The sequence below is a fragment of the Peromyscus leucopus genome, chromosome 19 (assembly GCF_004664715.2).
Source record: "Peromyscus leucopus breed LL Stock chromosome 19, UCI_PerLeu_2.1, whole genome shotgun sequence".
Taxonomy (NCBI): Eukaryota; Metazoa; Chordata; class Mammalia; order Rodentia; family Cricetidae; genus Peromyscus; species Peromyscus leucopus.
Genome location: NC_051079.1, coordinates 72001151 through 72017983, shown reverse-complemented (window position 1 = coordinate 72017983; position 16833 = coordinate 72001151). Strand labels below are relative to the sequence as shown.

General features: G+C 37.8%; 1 protein-coding gene across 1 annotated transcript in view; it reads left to right on the top strand.

Annotated features, from left to right (window-relative positions):
* The window catches only part of Znf407 (zinc finger protein 407), a 422868-nt gene that overhangs the window by 241282 nt on the left and 164753 nt on the right, over positions 1-16833 (top strand). The window contains exons 5-6 of the mRNA XM_028873874.2: positions 12682-12848; positions 16518-16601. Coding sequence (XP_028729707.1) covers positions 12682-12848; positions 16518-16601 — 251 coding nt within the window. The remainder of the gene's footprint in view (positions 1-12681; positions 12849-16517; positions 16602-16833) is intronic.

The following is a 16833-nucleotide window of genomic DNA, read 5'->3' as shown; positions in this document are numbered from 1 at the left end:
CTATTTATTATGTATATATTGTTCTGCCCGTACATTTGCCTGCACACCAGAAGAGGGCACCAGATCTCATTATGGATGGTTGTGAGCCACCATGTGGTTGATGGGAGTTGAACTCAGGACCTCTGGGAGAGCAGCCAGTGCTCTTAATCTCTGAGCCATTTTTCTAACCCTTGTGTAAAAATTAAAAGAAAACCTCCCAACAGTTCATATTGTTACCTCCTTTGTAATTAAATATTTTTTTGTGGTGAGAGGATTAAGGTTCAAGAAATTACCGTTTCTTAGGTAACAGCTCCTCTGGCAGCTTGCCTGTTTCTCTCCATTTTACTTGAGAATTTCTGGTTTAGTGACTGAATGGATAGTTTTGGGGGATTTATCTAGTGGTATTATTTAACTACCTTCTCATATCTACACTGATTTGTTAGAATTTGGGGGTAAGATGTTATAGGTATAGATGCTTTAGTGTGCTCGCCCACGAGGCACACCCATTTCTTATGTTTTATCTTTGCTTGTTTACTTTCCCTCTTTAGCAAATTGAAGAATGGAGATCTTCACATTTCTGTATCTAGATTTAATGTCTTTTTGTTACCAAAAAGACTGTGTGTGTGTGTGTGTGTGTGTGTACATACCCCAAGAGTAGTTCATTCTTACCAGTCTTGAGTTTTGGAGTTTTGTTTGGGTCCTGCCAGTGTTTTGAATGATTTTTTTTTCAGCTATTGGAAATTCCAGTGGTAGAGTTTCATTGTTGGGTTATATTTTAGTGTTAATTTATCCCAACCTCACTGATCAATGTTGAAATTAAGGCCAAGAGAGCAATCAAGCCACCAAAGACACACAACGTATTTGGATTCACAGTGGAATCTGATGTTCTTCTCTGATGGCTCTTCATTATAGCAACTTAATTTTCAGTTTGAAATATCATCATCAATGGCATTCTTTTGAATATTTTACATCATATTTTGTGTCTTTAATACATAAAATTACTAAGTTGTGTTGGTTTCCTAACCTGTGTTTCTTACCCTTTCTATGGTATAGGGACGCAAAAGAGATTGAACATTAAAATCAATGCAGATGAACTGGAACTGTTAAGAATCTTTCAGAGAATGCACATATCTGACAATGTATAAATGTGAAAGTCAGTGTTTAAAATACAGGATTGTATCAATTTAAAGGGTCAGAAATGGTCACATTAAGATGAGAATATCTTTCTGTGTACTGTAGATAATAAGATATAAAAACAAACGTAGTGCATTCATGTGAGCTTGTCCAGTGTCTTTGAGCCTGGTGATAATCTTCCTATGGTTGAGCACTGAAGGCCACATCCTCCAAGATCCTGTGCTTATTCCAAACATGCAGATTCTCATTTTAGTGAATCGCCTCTGGAGCCTAACTGTCAGCGTTCTGGCAGAATTACAAGACATAGAAGAGTCCCCCACTTTCTCTGATGACTTGAATTCCCATTGAACCTTGCTGGAGTGGCCAGCCTCTGCTAAGGCCTGGAGCTAGGTACATGACCCCTGTCCATAGGGGTCCAACCTTCCTGCCACTCTCATGGCTCTTCCTACCCTACTTGGGGCTAAAGAATTGTTATTCCTATGTCAAAGAATTTCTCAGACTTTCAAATCATTTCAATTCAAAAAACCATAAAGCCAAACTCTAAAGCTGTTTGATTTTCTGCTGTACTCTTTCCCTGTCTATACTTGAAAAACTCTTTTCTATTGTGAATTTCATTTTGAACCCTTCAGTTAAATTCTTGTTTTAGTTTTCCCACCATTCTACTTATGGTTAGTATAAATATATTTTGTCACTTGTATCCTTCCAGTTGGCTTTGCTTATGCACTTAATTATATTGGATCAAAATTTAATTTAATATTTTGAATGCTGGAAGGCATACAATAAATGATAGTATTATTCCACATGGTCTTTTGTTTGAGGTGTTGAAGATTTGAAAAATTAGTATAAATTATCTATATGCAATATTTATGGATGCCTATATAAATTTATCTTTCACAGTCACTTAGACTATATGAGAAATAGGCAAATATTGCAAATCTATTTTGTGAAAAAAATTCACAACTCTTGACATCCAATTTTGAAAATAAAAATGCTCTTTTGTAGTGAAAGGAAATTAAATTAATATGCAGTTGATTTAATCTCCTTTTAAGAGCTTTTCCTCATTCACACATTCCTCATATGCATATGTCCACATATATATGCATTCTTTAGTTGCACCCAGAGTTTACACCAAATTATGTCATATCATTGTCGGTGGAGCCTGTATTGAAATTGTCATTGAACATGTTAAAAGTTAAAAGCCATTTTTCCTCAGTTGGACAATAATAACTTTACAATTCCCCAAACTTGGTTTTCATGTTGATCTAATATTTATGTTACTTTTAAATTTATGATTTAGAAAAGAACAAATCACATCTTTACCATATGATCTTTTGTTGCATATATATGTCAGAATATTACGATTTAAAGCAGGCAGTTTCACACAGTGGTTGGTATAGTTGCTCCACTGAATTTCTACCAAAGTTAAATCCTGTCTTCATCATGTCCCAGGCTAGTCACTCTAAGTGGACTGAAACTGCTGCTTGTTGCTCTGAGGTCTCAAAAAGGGTGAATTTTGTGCTGAACCCTGAGGTTACTGGGAAGTCCATCTCAACCCAATCTTTCTTTGAACTCAGTGTTTTCTTAGATCATCAGACTAGCAGGCCAGGATGATGACAAAGTCATAGACAATGAAACACCCAAGACAGAGAAAGCTACTTTTCCTACCTCTAGCAAATCTCATGGTCACCGTAAAAGAGGCCAGTCTTTTCTAACTTTGTCCAGTGTATTCAGATTTACAAAAAATTTTGTATTCAGCTGGATGGTAGTGGCACGCGCCTTTAATCCCAACACTTTGGAGCCAGAGGCATGCAGATCTCTTGAATTTGAGGCCAGTCTGGTCTACAGAGTGAGTTCTAGGACAGCCAGGGGTACTCAGAAAAAACTAATAATAATAATAATAATAATAATAATTATTATTATTATTATTATTATAGTAATTATTATTATAATTATTATTATTATAATAGATTGGTTGACATAAATTACACTTTTGCAATCTGTGATAGTCTCTAGGATGCACAGGCCCGGAGCAGGTTCTAGTTATTACAGGAGTACTTTTGAGGGGTAGAAGTATCTGTGCAAGCATGCTTTGTTGTTAGAAATGTTATTTTCATGCTTGAAAGATTTTCTACTGTAGTATTCTTATACTGATTCTTACAGGAAGTCATAATTTAATAAACAGTGAGGGCTATTGTCTCTTTTAACTCATGTATACAGACCAGAGAATTAGATATACTGATATAAGTAGTTAATGACTCTAGTTAAGGTTATTATAGTAAAAAATTTCAGTCTTATATGCTATGAATATAACTCAAACCATTCATGATCATCTATGCTGTCTGTGGCTTGCTCAAAAACCCAGTTCTACTTTCTAAGTACCCAATACTTCATCTTTGGTAAGTTGAATCTGGCAATGGTTATTGACGAAATTGTGGCTTTCTTACAGTGTAGAATAGGCAGTTCTTAGATTTGCTATTTATAGAACACAAGGGATCTAGACTATGAGCTAAATGAAGAGCTGTCCTATGCCTGCAGTTATATAATTATGACTTGAACTCATACCAAGAAACAGAACCACAGGGTCCTCCTGAGGCACCACGAAGCTGTCTCAGGAGTTTTCACTGAGCCTTACATGAATTGCTTTCCAGGACCACAGTTATCGCTCCCCAGGGATCTCTGAACCTGTCACCTTGCAAGTAACTGAATTGTGTTATTTGGAAGATGTGATTGGGTTATCATTAGCAATTGGCAGTTGGCATTGTTTGTAGACCTAACATGGATGAAGTATTAGACAAATTTTTTCTTAATGTACAATTTTGGCAGTGTAGAGTTAGGTCTGTACTTCAAGCCTTACAGAAGGAGTTCAACTAGAATATGGTGTTTAAGCAGGGACACTTTTGTTGACAGCATTACTAATATACTGAATCAAATTAAAAGATTAAATTTTTAAAGGAAATTGCATTCCCAGTTGATTTTGTAGTTCCTGTTTTCTCCTATCTATGTCTGTTCTTGAGCGTACTGGTAAAGTCTGTTTTATCTAATGTAATTGCTTGCTGTGTTAAAATAGTGTCATCAAGCTGGAGTTGGTTGCTCATGCTTTAATCCAAGTAGCCTCCAAGCTGAGGCAGTAGAATTCTAGATTTAAAGCTAATCTATCTAACACAATGAGAATCTATCTTAACAAACAAACATACAAACAAAATGTCATTATAAACATTTTTCATTGAAATTCAAATCACCCAGTTCTCAGCACATTGATAATATATAATGGGGTATAGCTAATGGCACTGTGATCTTTGGTGTAAGTCTGCAGCGTGTAGAAGTTGCTTATTACACAACCAAATGGATAAATTAGTCCAGCATAATTCTCAGAGAGGTCATTTTTTTGGTAAGCTTTGTCCCTGATACTCACCTGTGTACACTGCATCATATGTATTCTGTGTGATGATTGAGATCTGTAAAGGATAAAGCCACATTCAATTCCTTGGAAAATCCTAATCACAATTGTAAAAAGCAAATGCAGAAAAATACAGGAAATAAAAAAGAAAATGATTGATAATTAGAGCTGTTAATATCAAAGCCAAACTCCCACAGTGGTCCTCACAACCATTTAAGTCTGACTTGTACACGATAGAGTTTTATTTCTACCTTGGTCAGCAGGGACACTCTCCAAGCTCAGGCATGCCACCTCACTGCTTCTTCTCAACACTGACTCTCAGATTGTCATCATTGCTGTTTATGTTAGAACACTGGGTTCTTCAGTTTCAGACTTAGCTCAAAGCCACCTCAATCCACAAAAACCTTCCTACCACTTTTATTCTTTGAAACCTTTTCTAAACATCTCTTAAAACTTTCTCACAAATTCCCTCATATTATATTGGTTTGTTTTCTAAATATTTCCCTGACTTTGGTATTGATCACTAAATTATAGGCTCCTTTGGTGACTGCACATGTCTTTCTTTTATTTGTAGATGTATACATAGCCTGGGTTACTTCTAGACATATAGTAAGTCCTATTGTGTGATCTTCTGTTGGTTGTTTGTGGATACCAGTTGAAGATTTTTATGTATCTCCAGTGGCAAGGCATTAAAAATTGGTCAACTACGCACTTAGGATAAATGTATAAATATGGATCAGAATTAATTTATCATTGTAGCTCAAATTATGTATACTGTTAGGAGAATATCATATATTCTTCAAGTGTTTATCTTTGATTCAGTATTTGTGACTGTGGTTTAAAGTTCTATACATAAATCCAATACTTTCATAGCCAAGCTGAAGCCAGAAAGTTTCAGTGTGTCCAAACTAGAGAATAGTGCCACTCTAATGCATGTCTTCTTGTCTAGGACCTGACCATTAGGTAAAAATGCTTGCACTTCTCCGCTCTTGGGCCTATGATACAGTTGGAAGAGGTGGCTTTGTAGAGGGTAGAGCAGTCCAGGGTGGGGTTCACATATACTACCCTTTCTATCTGTTCTCATGTGCTCTTGTGACCCCAGGACCGCTGATTTGGTGCTGTTTGACCTTGTAGAGACTCAGAGTGAGCATTTTCGAAATGTAGTTGAGAGGACGTAGCTTTCCATCTAAGCCTGGTAGGCCAAGCACAGCTTGCACACCAGGCCAGGTCCAGTTTTCTTTATAGGAAGCTAGCCACTTCTGTGTATTTATATATTTTCTTCTGCTGCCTTTGTGCTGTAGAGACAATGGTGAGGAGTGTCTCAAAGGTGTTCATAACCCCACAGCTCAAAACATTTGTGTATGGCCCCTCACTGAATTTATGACCTGAGCTACAGTGTCTGCTGAGTATCGAAAAGAGAACATGAGTAATAGTGGGGGAAATCTCAGCTAAATGATACCGTGATTTGGGTTAGACCAGCGTTTGTGGTCTCTTTGAAAGAAACTTCCACAGGAGTACAGGTTTTTGAAGGGTGAACTCAAACCACTGTGCAAACAGTGGCTGAAATCTTTGAGGATGGTCCCTGAAGTGATGCCTTCTGTCAGTTGATTGTGTCGGAGGCAGCGTGGAGTGTGGCTGTGCTTACAACACTTCCTATGAATGATTTTAACAAACATGATCTTGAGCCCTTGAATTAAATTGAAAAGGAAAAAACAAAAAAAAGCATTTTCACTTTTTAAAACATGACTGATACACTCAGAAGTTTAAAATGAGGCACCTGCATGGGTGAGATTAAATATCTTTTCCAACTAGTTAACAAGGATCTAGTCTGTTAATTAGGCTAATTATCACCTGTTCATGGCAAAATTGCATTGAAAACTCTTGCCTTAATAGTAGGCTCCCTGATGAACTGTCTAAAAGCCCTCACGGGAGGTTTTCCAGCTCTAACTGGAAGCCACGCTGGAGGCTTCAGAGCTGGATTTAGTAGTGGAGACCTTCCTGGTCATAGGCTTCTTGATCTAAGTTATGCTCGTGTGTGTGTGTGTGTGTGTGTGTGTGTGTGTGTGTGTGTGTGTGCGCGCGCGCGCGCACTCTGCAGTAGGAAATGCTCAAAATCCAGCCGAATTTGGTAATCTAGATAATTATATATATTGATACATTGAACACATTTTGTTTTATTCACCAGGACCTATGCACCTTCAGATATCTGAAGGGAGATGCCATCGGTGACCTAGGCTCTCAGTAAAGTCATTGTAAATTAGCTCTCAGTGTGTCTTTTTAATTATTCAGTTAGACACACTAGTAATAATTGTATTTTCTATGTAATTCAAAGTTGAACATTGTGTTCAAGGCTTACCCAGAACTTTGAAAGTCAAAGCTGAAAGACAACCAGGTACCACTGAAAACAATTGAAGTATTTATTATACTTTTTATATTTCATATTAATAGTGCATAGTGTTTAAAAGCAGTTATTTCTCACTGCTAATGCTCCTCTTCCTTCTCCTTTCTCTTCCTTCTCCCTCCTGTTCCTTTTCCTCTTCTGCTTTATTCTTTCTTTTCTTCCTTCTCTTTTTCCTGCTCATCTTCCTGCTCTCCTCCTCATCTTCCTCTCCTATCATTATTTTTCCAACTCAGTTGTTGTCTGTGCCAAAAGCATTAGTATTTCACAATGGTAGTGTCTTTAGATAGTGACTTTGTCCCTTCAGCAGAATTTCCTCCACTTCCTCACTTTGTTTCCTGTCCTCTGGGGCACATTCTCAGTGTGAGATGCTGGTGTGGGTTCACTGCTGTGGTTGGTCGTCGGACTTGCCTGTGTCTTTATGAGCTGCATTGTTCAGGAGAGGGGTGATCCCTCCCTGCTCTGTAGAAATTGACGTGGTGACCCTGCTGGGCAAAGACTTCCTCATGTTCATTTTATCTCTCAGTAGTCAGTATATCATTATTAAATTATGGTCATTAAAAAGGAGCCTTTTAGTCCAAAGAAACTGCCTATGCATTGGTAGTATTTTGATAACTTTGAAATTGCTGAAATATTTATTTGCTCATTAGGCTATTTTCCTAGGACTCAAATCTTCTGTTGTTTTATAGTTCTGTATTGTGTTTATTTATGAAGTAGAGTGTTGCTTGTTAGTTGAATTTGAGTATTTCTAGTTCTAGGGTGATTTTGAATAAACACTTTAGTATCAGTTTTGAAGGATAGCGACTGAATAGTTTTTATTACACTGGAATTTAGCTTACTCTTCTTTAAACTCAGATGTGTCTCGCCCAGTCTTCCTTTCTCTTGTGTTTCTAGTAAATGTGTTTATAGTATTTGTTAATTGGACTGGATGGCACCAAGGTATCATGTAGAGGAAATAAGAATCATTGTTTTATTGTTTTATTAAATGCTCAACGTAAATTGTAAAAAATTTGAAAGTGCAGGACATACTTTGGAAGATGCTACTGTCGTCTGTTTACTCCAGATTCTTTTCTTTTGATAAACAAGAATTAGATATGTAGTTGTGTTCTACCACCTTCCTATTCCTTCCTTTCTCCATGCCAGCCAGAAGCAGTGTCAAATTAGTGTGTCATAGACATTTCTGCATAGAAGCTTCATTTGTCAAATTTTATGCAAATGGTGCAACTTTTATTCTTTTACTTTTTAAAAAATAATTTATTTTATGAGTATGAGTGTTTTGCCAGCATCACACGTGTGTGTGTGTGTGTGTGCGCGCGCGCGCACCATGTGTGAGCCTGGTTCTTGTGTAGGTCAGACAAAGTCATCAGATCCCCTGGAGCTGCAGTTATGGATTTTTGTGAACCACCATGTTCGTCCTGGAAACTGAACCCAAGTTCTCTGCAGAGCGGCAAATGCTCTTAATCACTGAGCCATCCTTCCAGCATGTTCTTCTAACACGTTCCTAACTTGTTCTTCTTGTAGGTGTACCACTGAGATTTTTAAACCTATGTTGATAAGTATGGCCAAGTTTATTTATTTTCATAGCATAATGATACTCCATTTTATGATTAAACCTAACCCTCCCCTTAAGGCAGTTGAAACTTGAATAGAGGAATTTTTTTAATATAACTTCATATATACAAGTATGTCTCAATGGTATATGCCTGACCAGATTCTCCAGTATAAAATTAGGGTTAGAACAAACTCAATATTAAATTAAGTACTGCTCAAGCTTTGCAAGATTATCATGAATGGAACAGATTCAAAACACCAGAAAAAAATAACAGTGGTCTTCTTATCTGTTTTTTGGGGTGTGGGGGTGGCAAGGGAAGTTCAAGACAGGGTTTCTTTGTGTAGCCTTGGCTGTCCTGGAACTCACTCAGTAGACCAGGCTGAACTCGAACTCCTGAGTGATGGGATTAAAGGAGTGTGCCACCACCACCAGGCCCCTTATCTATTTTATAATGTCAGGTAATAATGTTGGATTTTCAAGATACTTTTATCTTCATTCAGAAATGGGATGTATGTACATTTTTATTAAGTTTCTAATAGTCAAAATCTACTATCTTGGAATTTAAATTTTTAATAGCATTTAAAATTTTAATCTGAAGAAAATGAATCTAAAATTCCTTTTAAAATTCTGACTCTAGTAATTTGGAAGTAATTCAAAGTTCAAATTTGATTTTTGATATAACATTTCTCCTGTTTAGCTATTCAAAACCAAGTAAATGCTCAAAAATTATATAAGGTCATGTGTTTTGACTATATATATACCTTTAACTTATACAAGATGCATCCCAATGAGAAATTTAGTTTTTATTGTATAGCTGATAATGAGACTAGTTAGTATTCCCTGTTCAGTTGAAGTGTAGACTTTCCTTTTGTTTCAGTTAACACAAATCACACAAGTATAAACCATTGAAAGAAGTCTGTGGGTACACGCCAACCCCTTCTCTTTGCTGTGCTCTCTTGGTGTAGCTGATAGGACCAGAGCCTTCCCTCTATTTCAGCAGGGGAGCCAAGGGAAGGTCACACACAGTGCTGAGTAGTGAACACGACTCTAGCTGCCCCAGAACACTAGAAAAATGTTTAGGAACCCCTATTCCATTTCAGAATCATTGTAAGTTTGTACCGATGAGCCCTTAATGGACTTTCAGTTCACTATTACCCACTAGGGCAAGAGCTTAATTGCAGATAGTTTTAGCATCATAGATTTCTCACCTAAGAACTTCAGAGTGCAGATGTATGTTTTCACAGAGATTGCTAAAGGCAATACATTTTTAGTCTGTGTTTGAATTGACTTCCCTTAAAATTCCCATGTCACTCCTGCATTGTCTTTCCACCTTCAGAGGGTGAAGCAGATACAGTCCCTTTGTCTCCTGTGCTCCTGTGCGGCTTCCTTCCTGTTGTAACTTGTGTGTGAGGACCAGTTGCTCACCTTTATCCATCTTCCTACTGACTGCCAGTCTGCTGCCTCAGTCCTGTATCTCTCCTGTAAGCCCACACCGCAAAGCACCAGGCCTCGCTCTGCCCTCTCTGAGTCACTGGGCTTTGACTCTGTTCTGGTGTGTGGAGGGATTTGGAGGACAGCGGCTGTGTGTGTGTTGTACCTGTGTGCCTTCAGGGCTCTGCCACACCTTTTCCTGGTTGAGAAGTTTTCTCCTGCACTTCCTGTTGCTGTCATTCTCCCTCAGGTATCTGTTTCCAGCTGTCATCTGTCTTTCAGACACGCCCCTCCGATCAGTCCTATCACTTGCTCCCTTTTCTTTTAATCTCTGATGGCTTTTTACATGGAGTTTTCTTTTATGAATGTTTTTTCTCCCTTATCGGCAGATTTTCTTTACACCCAAATCTTCCTCTTTTTCTGACTTCTCTGTGCTCTCCAGAGCAGTGTTCATAGAGTAGCAAGCTGGCAGGTCTTTGCAAGAGGCTTCCTGAATGCACCCTGCTGTCCTTCAGTTTCAGGTCTGTGCTGCAGAGCAGGTTCTGCTCTCCTGCTTGTGCTTCCTTAGTGGTGGACGGAGAGCAAGGGTCCTTCAGAGGCCACCATCTTCATGACATTAGGCTGACTTAAAACAAGTCATCTTCGAAAATTTGACACAAAGTTCGTGACATTCCAGGAGACAGCAGGCTTCCAAATAGCTCTCAGTCTTTGTAAGTGTAGCCTAGGGTGGCTTACATTCTTTCATTTGCCCAGTGGCTGAACTGGTTTTCATAAAGAGGATTGTAGAATGCACAGTTTCCAGAAAGTCCAGAGGTAGTTTTAGTCCTTTTTTTTTTAAAAAAAAAATCTGGCTTTTGTCCTTTCTGGACAGGCACTGAGCTTTAGTCTAACATTTTTATTATGTATGAATAATAGACAGTGCACATTGAGGTTGTGTAGATGTAATTTTGTTAAATGTACATCATGGTAGATTTAAAACTGAGGGATTTATTTTGTCATTCATAAAGTTGTAATACAGTCTGGAGAAACTATTTGTTAAAGATAGCATCTACTTAACCTCCTTATTTATTTCTTGTAAGAGAAGGTTAGTTCCACAATAAATACATGGAGAAATAAGTAGATAGGGAAATTTATCTTGGAAATAAGATCGCTGTCATGGTTTTGAAATGCTAAATGCGTGAAGACCCGTCAAAGAGATATACGGACATGATATTTTTTGCAGTGCATTTCAAGGTATTTAGTTATATATGTCATTCTCTAGAACGAGTCAGCAATGATCAAATGATACAGTGATTTCACAGTCAGCCGTGTTTGCTGGGCAGACAGTGTCTCCTCACTTGTGTGATAGGAGAGAGAAACTGACAGTTGGCTATTGATGAAGCATTTCACATATGCTGTGCTGTTACTTAAATATTTGGTATTTTTTACTTGCTTTACATCTACAACATTACTTTTTAAATGTATGTCGTAAAGAAAGCTGGTGATTTATAACTGGATTCCCAGAGTTTATGGAACTCCATTGATTTATTAAAGTAATCTGCATTTAACACCAAATTAAAAGGCTGGCTGTTTATAGCTTAGGATTCTTTTCCTCTCCTGACAAAACTTAGGAATTGCTGAAAATCATGGCTAATGACTTTATATGAAAGTATACATTTTTCTATGGCCCCATATTGATAATGTAAAACTTAGCCATTAGAATCTTATGTTTTTCTCCAGACTGCTTGGATCTCTGTTGTCTGGTATAATGTTTATCAGCTTTCTATAATTGTATAATTTTAATTTTAACTTTTAAGAAAAATGTTCTCTTATTTGTTCATTATCCTGAATTAATTTGTTGAGCACTATTGTTCACAGAGATACTTAAGACTCAATTGCATCAGAAATAGGAAGTAAATTTTAGTGATGAATTCATAACTGCTCGTGGAATGGGCAGAGCAGGTATGGACATGCTCATGGCTCTCAGTCTATACCTCTAGGGTACTGGAAGATTTAAAACTGGAGTACAAATTTGAAATATTTTCTTAAAGAGATATGGCCTCGCTATTTTTAGATTTTTGTGTGTGTGTGTGTGCAGGAGGTAATTGTATTTTCTCTTTCTCAGTCTCATTTCAGAAAAATGTGGTTGTAATGTTTAATTTTTGTCTGCCATCTAAGTTCTGTGTAGACCTGACCGGCTTCACTTCTGAGATCAGAGGAGATGGAGGTGTTTGGAGTAGTGTGACTGCAGACTTATTTTTGTCAAAGAAAACTTTTTTATGTACTCATGTCAACAACCCAGAGGGACCTTTCAATCAGTAACCATTTTGTGGGGGGTCTCCCTTTCACCCCCTGGAGCATGGTAATTCAGGGCTGCCTGTGGGGCTGCTCTCAGGAGTCGTTGTTCTAGCAGCCCAGCCGCCCTCCTGGCAGACAGCAGAGCTTGTCTGAGTGCTTGAGTATGGATAGCATTTCATTTAGCCTTTGCTCTGACAGCCCATGCCCTGGATAAGTGGTGTAGGCCTGTACAGGTGAAATCTATTCTCACTTTTGCCTCAGGGGTGACTGGACTGTAACAGAATTTTTCAAACCCGTTGGGCCCAACCGCAAAGCAGAGAATAAATGGCTGAAGTGCCAGGCCTCGACAGAAAAATCAATGCCTGGTTATACAGACATGACAGACCCAGCCTGCAGTTCCCTTTGCAAAGGCTGTGTGTGCGCCACACTTGAGGGTTACCACACACTCTATCTGGAGTCATAGATATGAGTGTGCAGGTCAAATTTATGTTGTTTTTTCTCTCCTTCATGCAGGAAATTTACATGCCACTTATGTGATAGAAGCTTCACCGAGAAGTGGGCCTTGAACAACCACATGAAACTCCACACGGGAGAAAAGCCTTTTAAGTGCACCTGGCCTACATGTCACTACTCATTCCTCACGGCCTCGGCTATGAAAGACCACTACAGGACACACACAGGTGTGACACATCCCTTCTCAATCAGGGACTGGGCCAAGGAGGCCTGATGGGCTTGAGGAGCATGTACTCATATGAATTATATGGTTTGCTTGATAGCAACCAGTGTTAAACATGACTTCCTTGCAGAGGTCATGGTCATTGTATTTGAAATTAACGTAATGGGAATTGCTCATGAAAATGTTTTTTATTCTTTCATTTGCAGTGTTGGTTAGAGTATCTTTAGTGTGACAATTGAGTATGAGTTTTGTGTGTGTGCATATGTTTAAGCAGTACAGCTTCAGATTTGACAGCTCATTTCTAGTGTTTATGTTCACACTTAGCTTCTTAGATGCCACCCTCGTCACACTGGCACATTGTTTTTTAAAGAGAACTGGTCTTCTGTTTCATTGTGGATATAATCTAAATCCCTAACTTTTAAACATACTGAATCTTAGTTTTATGTATCAATTTCTAAGCAGAAGCTGTAGAGTATCTCTCTTCAGGAAAGAATCATTCTTAAAACTCAGAGGCTAATCTGAATTGAATTACTAGATATCTTCAGAAAACTGTTTTTAAAAAACTCACATTCACATAAAGTTTGCATGAACACATTAAAAATAGCCATGTGTAATATAACTTAGCCATCTGGAGGCTCTGTCCGTGGAGTATGGTTCTGAGGCTGCTCAGCTGGGACCATTACTAACGCATATCGCATCATCTCCTATGGCCAGGTGCTTAGTGTATGATAGGCTTTTCACAGTCTTAGTACAGTGGGCCCAGTGCTTCATGGTGATCTTCTGTTTGAGGATTCATCTCACATCACTATCTGGTACTGTCAGCTATTCAGTATTTTTGTGGCCTTCTTTCTCTTTGCACTACTCAGAATATAGTCCCTGTAGGAAAAAAATAATAAATTTTAATCAACATTCAGAAATGTTCTTCTGATTGTTGTGAATCCTGTATTATTGTTAGAAATTATAGGTTGAAAGTTCTCCTGAAGCAGTTTGTGGGAAGCCCAGGCCTCCTTAGCTTCCTTGACAAGGGTGTTGACGATTTAAGGTCTCCAGCCTGCCCTGAGAGATCACTTATATCGAACAGCAGATGAAAAGCCAGTGCAGATGTAATTTATCGTCGGCGTTTCCTTCTAAAGAATAATTGTGGAGACTTGGCTGGATCAATACTATGGATTTTTGTTGTTAGGTCTTGTAGTCTGCACCATAATGAGAGAGAGGGGACAGTGGCTGTTTTCTAATAGAAAATAAAGGGTCGGTTCCGTGTCTTTCTGCGTTTGAATGCAAAATGGCACACTTGAAACTAATTCAAGTTGTTATTAAAAGAAGTCTTCCATTAAATCTCTGTTACCATTTAAATATGATACGTTAAAAGAACCCCTTCTTGGTTGAGTAAAGTATCTCATTGAGTTTTTCTTTAATTTCTTTTCTCAAAAAATACTCTTGGCCCACTGTTCAATAGTTACCCCCTCCACTCTATCTCTTAAAAAAAAAGCAAGTAAAAATTGAATTTGAAAACAAATCAAGCTACCAAGGTAAATATGACATACAGTACATCTGAGACTACCACCTTAGATAAACTCCTACACATGGAAAATCAAGGTTACTGATGTTTCTAGAATCAAATCATCCAGAAAATGAATAATTTGGCCTTTTCATGTATATATACCATAAATAGGAAAAAGAGTAGACCTTAATATGTGCAGCATGAACACATGTAGAGAATGTTAAATTCTGCTATTTTTCTCCTATGTTTGTTAATACATTTGTTTTGGAAGAAAAAAATAGGTCACAAAGATTATGTAAATGGAAGGATGGCAGCATGCTTGTCTAGAATGGGATGCTCACTCCTCCTTAGGCACATTTACTCCCCTTCGTAGCATGCATGTGCATGTGTGCACAGGGCACAAACACATTTCTACACTATAGTCCTTATGCCCCTGTGCATGCATAAGAACAGCCGTTTTCTGCAGTAGATGCAAAACTGGTGATGAGTAAATTGTAGAAAAGAGTTTTGCCTCCACATTTAAAAAAAAAATACTAATATGCTGGGCGGTGGTGGTGCATGCCTTTAATCCCAGCACTCGGGAGGCAGAACCAGGCAGATCTCTGTGAGTTTGAGGCCAGCCTGGTCTACAGAGCGAGATCCAGGACAGGCACCAAAACTACCCAGAGAAACCCTGTCTTGGGAAAAAAAAAAATGCTAATATTTAGAAACAAATTGGTTTTTTAGTTAAAAAGGGCTACGTCCATGTTATTTAATTGATATTACAGCTAGTTAAAAAGATTTATATTTTAAATTGATTAAATAATTAGATGAGTGATTATGATTAAACTTCATTCTTCACAGCCCATCTACTCTATTTTTCCTGTATGGAAAAAATGATATCAAGGAATTAAGTGACCCTCAAAGTAGGATAGTAAGGATAGCAAAAACATCTTTTTAACTTTGTCTTTTGAATGATATTGACCATCTTAACATCTCTTTGGAAATAAAATTGGACACATTCTGTCTAAGGACTTCTTCATGTCTTCCTTTAAGTTTGGAAAACTGTAAACACTCTTAAGGGAAGGGCTGCTCTTTAATTGCTACAGTTATTTTTTTTTGTTTTGTTATTTTAACCTTAGAGATACAGTTATTATTTGCAGATGCATCGCCAACTGAATTTGTGAAACCCCAGACATGCAATATAGCAGGCCTATTATGGGGAATGTGTCACTTTAAAGTTTGAGTGACCGAAGTCAATAAAGATGGATACAAATGATTTGCTTTATTTCTGGAAAAGTCTTTTACAATTTGATTAATTTCTCCATTTTTATTCTGTTTTGCCCTTCATTGTGAGTCTATGGGATGAATTGTCTTGTTGGCTACATATACTACAGTGGAATGACATGTAGTCCTTATAGGTCAGGAAGTCAGCATGTGTAAAATGCTTTGCACACTTAGCAAGCCCACGTCTGCCAAACGTGCCTTTGATTCTGCAGAAGTTTCCAGCCCAGAGCTATCTCTGAAGATGAGGGATACAAATTTTTATAGATATGTTTTTACCAATCCCTAGACTTCTTTTTTATACCATAAAATTCAAGAAACACAAACAGCGTGTGTCTCCTGGTACTAAGTAACGTGAGTTTCATTTCCTTTGGATCTTCATTTTGTTCAAAGAAACCATTTAATTCAAATTATTAAGTGTAAGGTGATTAAGGAAGATCCTGATAGAATCAAGTAAAACCAATTCAGTGTTCTTAGGTTGTTAAAAAATTCAATATATTTTATTTAAGCAGAGTTCTATATACTGTATATTAACTATTCCAAGCAATCTTTACTCAGCTCAGAAAGGCCAGATGTATGGGAATTGTAAAAAATCAGGATATGCATAAAAACTGTTCAAGTGCATAAAGCAGCCCCATCTGGAAGACATCTACTAGAAATGAAGTTGTACAAAACCATTCCATTGATAATAAAGCTAATTTTTATGGGTCTGACAAGTATGTAATTATGTTCAGTGGTGCTTTTCAGATTTTATCACAGTCAATAAACCGCAGTGGTAATTTCATTCCCATTTGACATATTTACATGGAAACATTTGATTGGAGGAATTAGTAACCCTGAAAGGCTTGATAGATATGTTTTAATGATCTGTGACCTCCGCAGTCCCTCATCTGTTTATTGTTGCAACAGGCGAGAAGTCGTTTCTCTGTGACCTCTGCGGCTTTGCCGGTGGAACCCGGCACGCCCTCACCAAACACCGCCGGCAGCACACAGGTCAGTATTGAGTCTGCTCCTGGCTTCTCTCTGCATACATGAGGCAAGGTGTTAGATACCCAAGCACTGTTGGCCTCATATTTTGCTCTCCTCTTTATTCCTGGTTTTTGCAAATGAAAACTTCTATAGGCCTCATATACCTCACAAATACAGAGTGTATAGATATTAGATTGTCTCTTACTATATGCTTAAAAAGTAGTCATCTGTATATTTAAGGCTCCAGATATCCTCA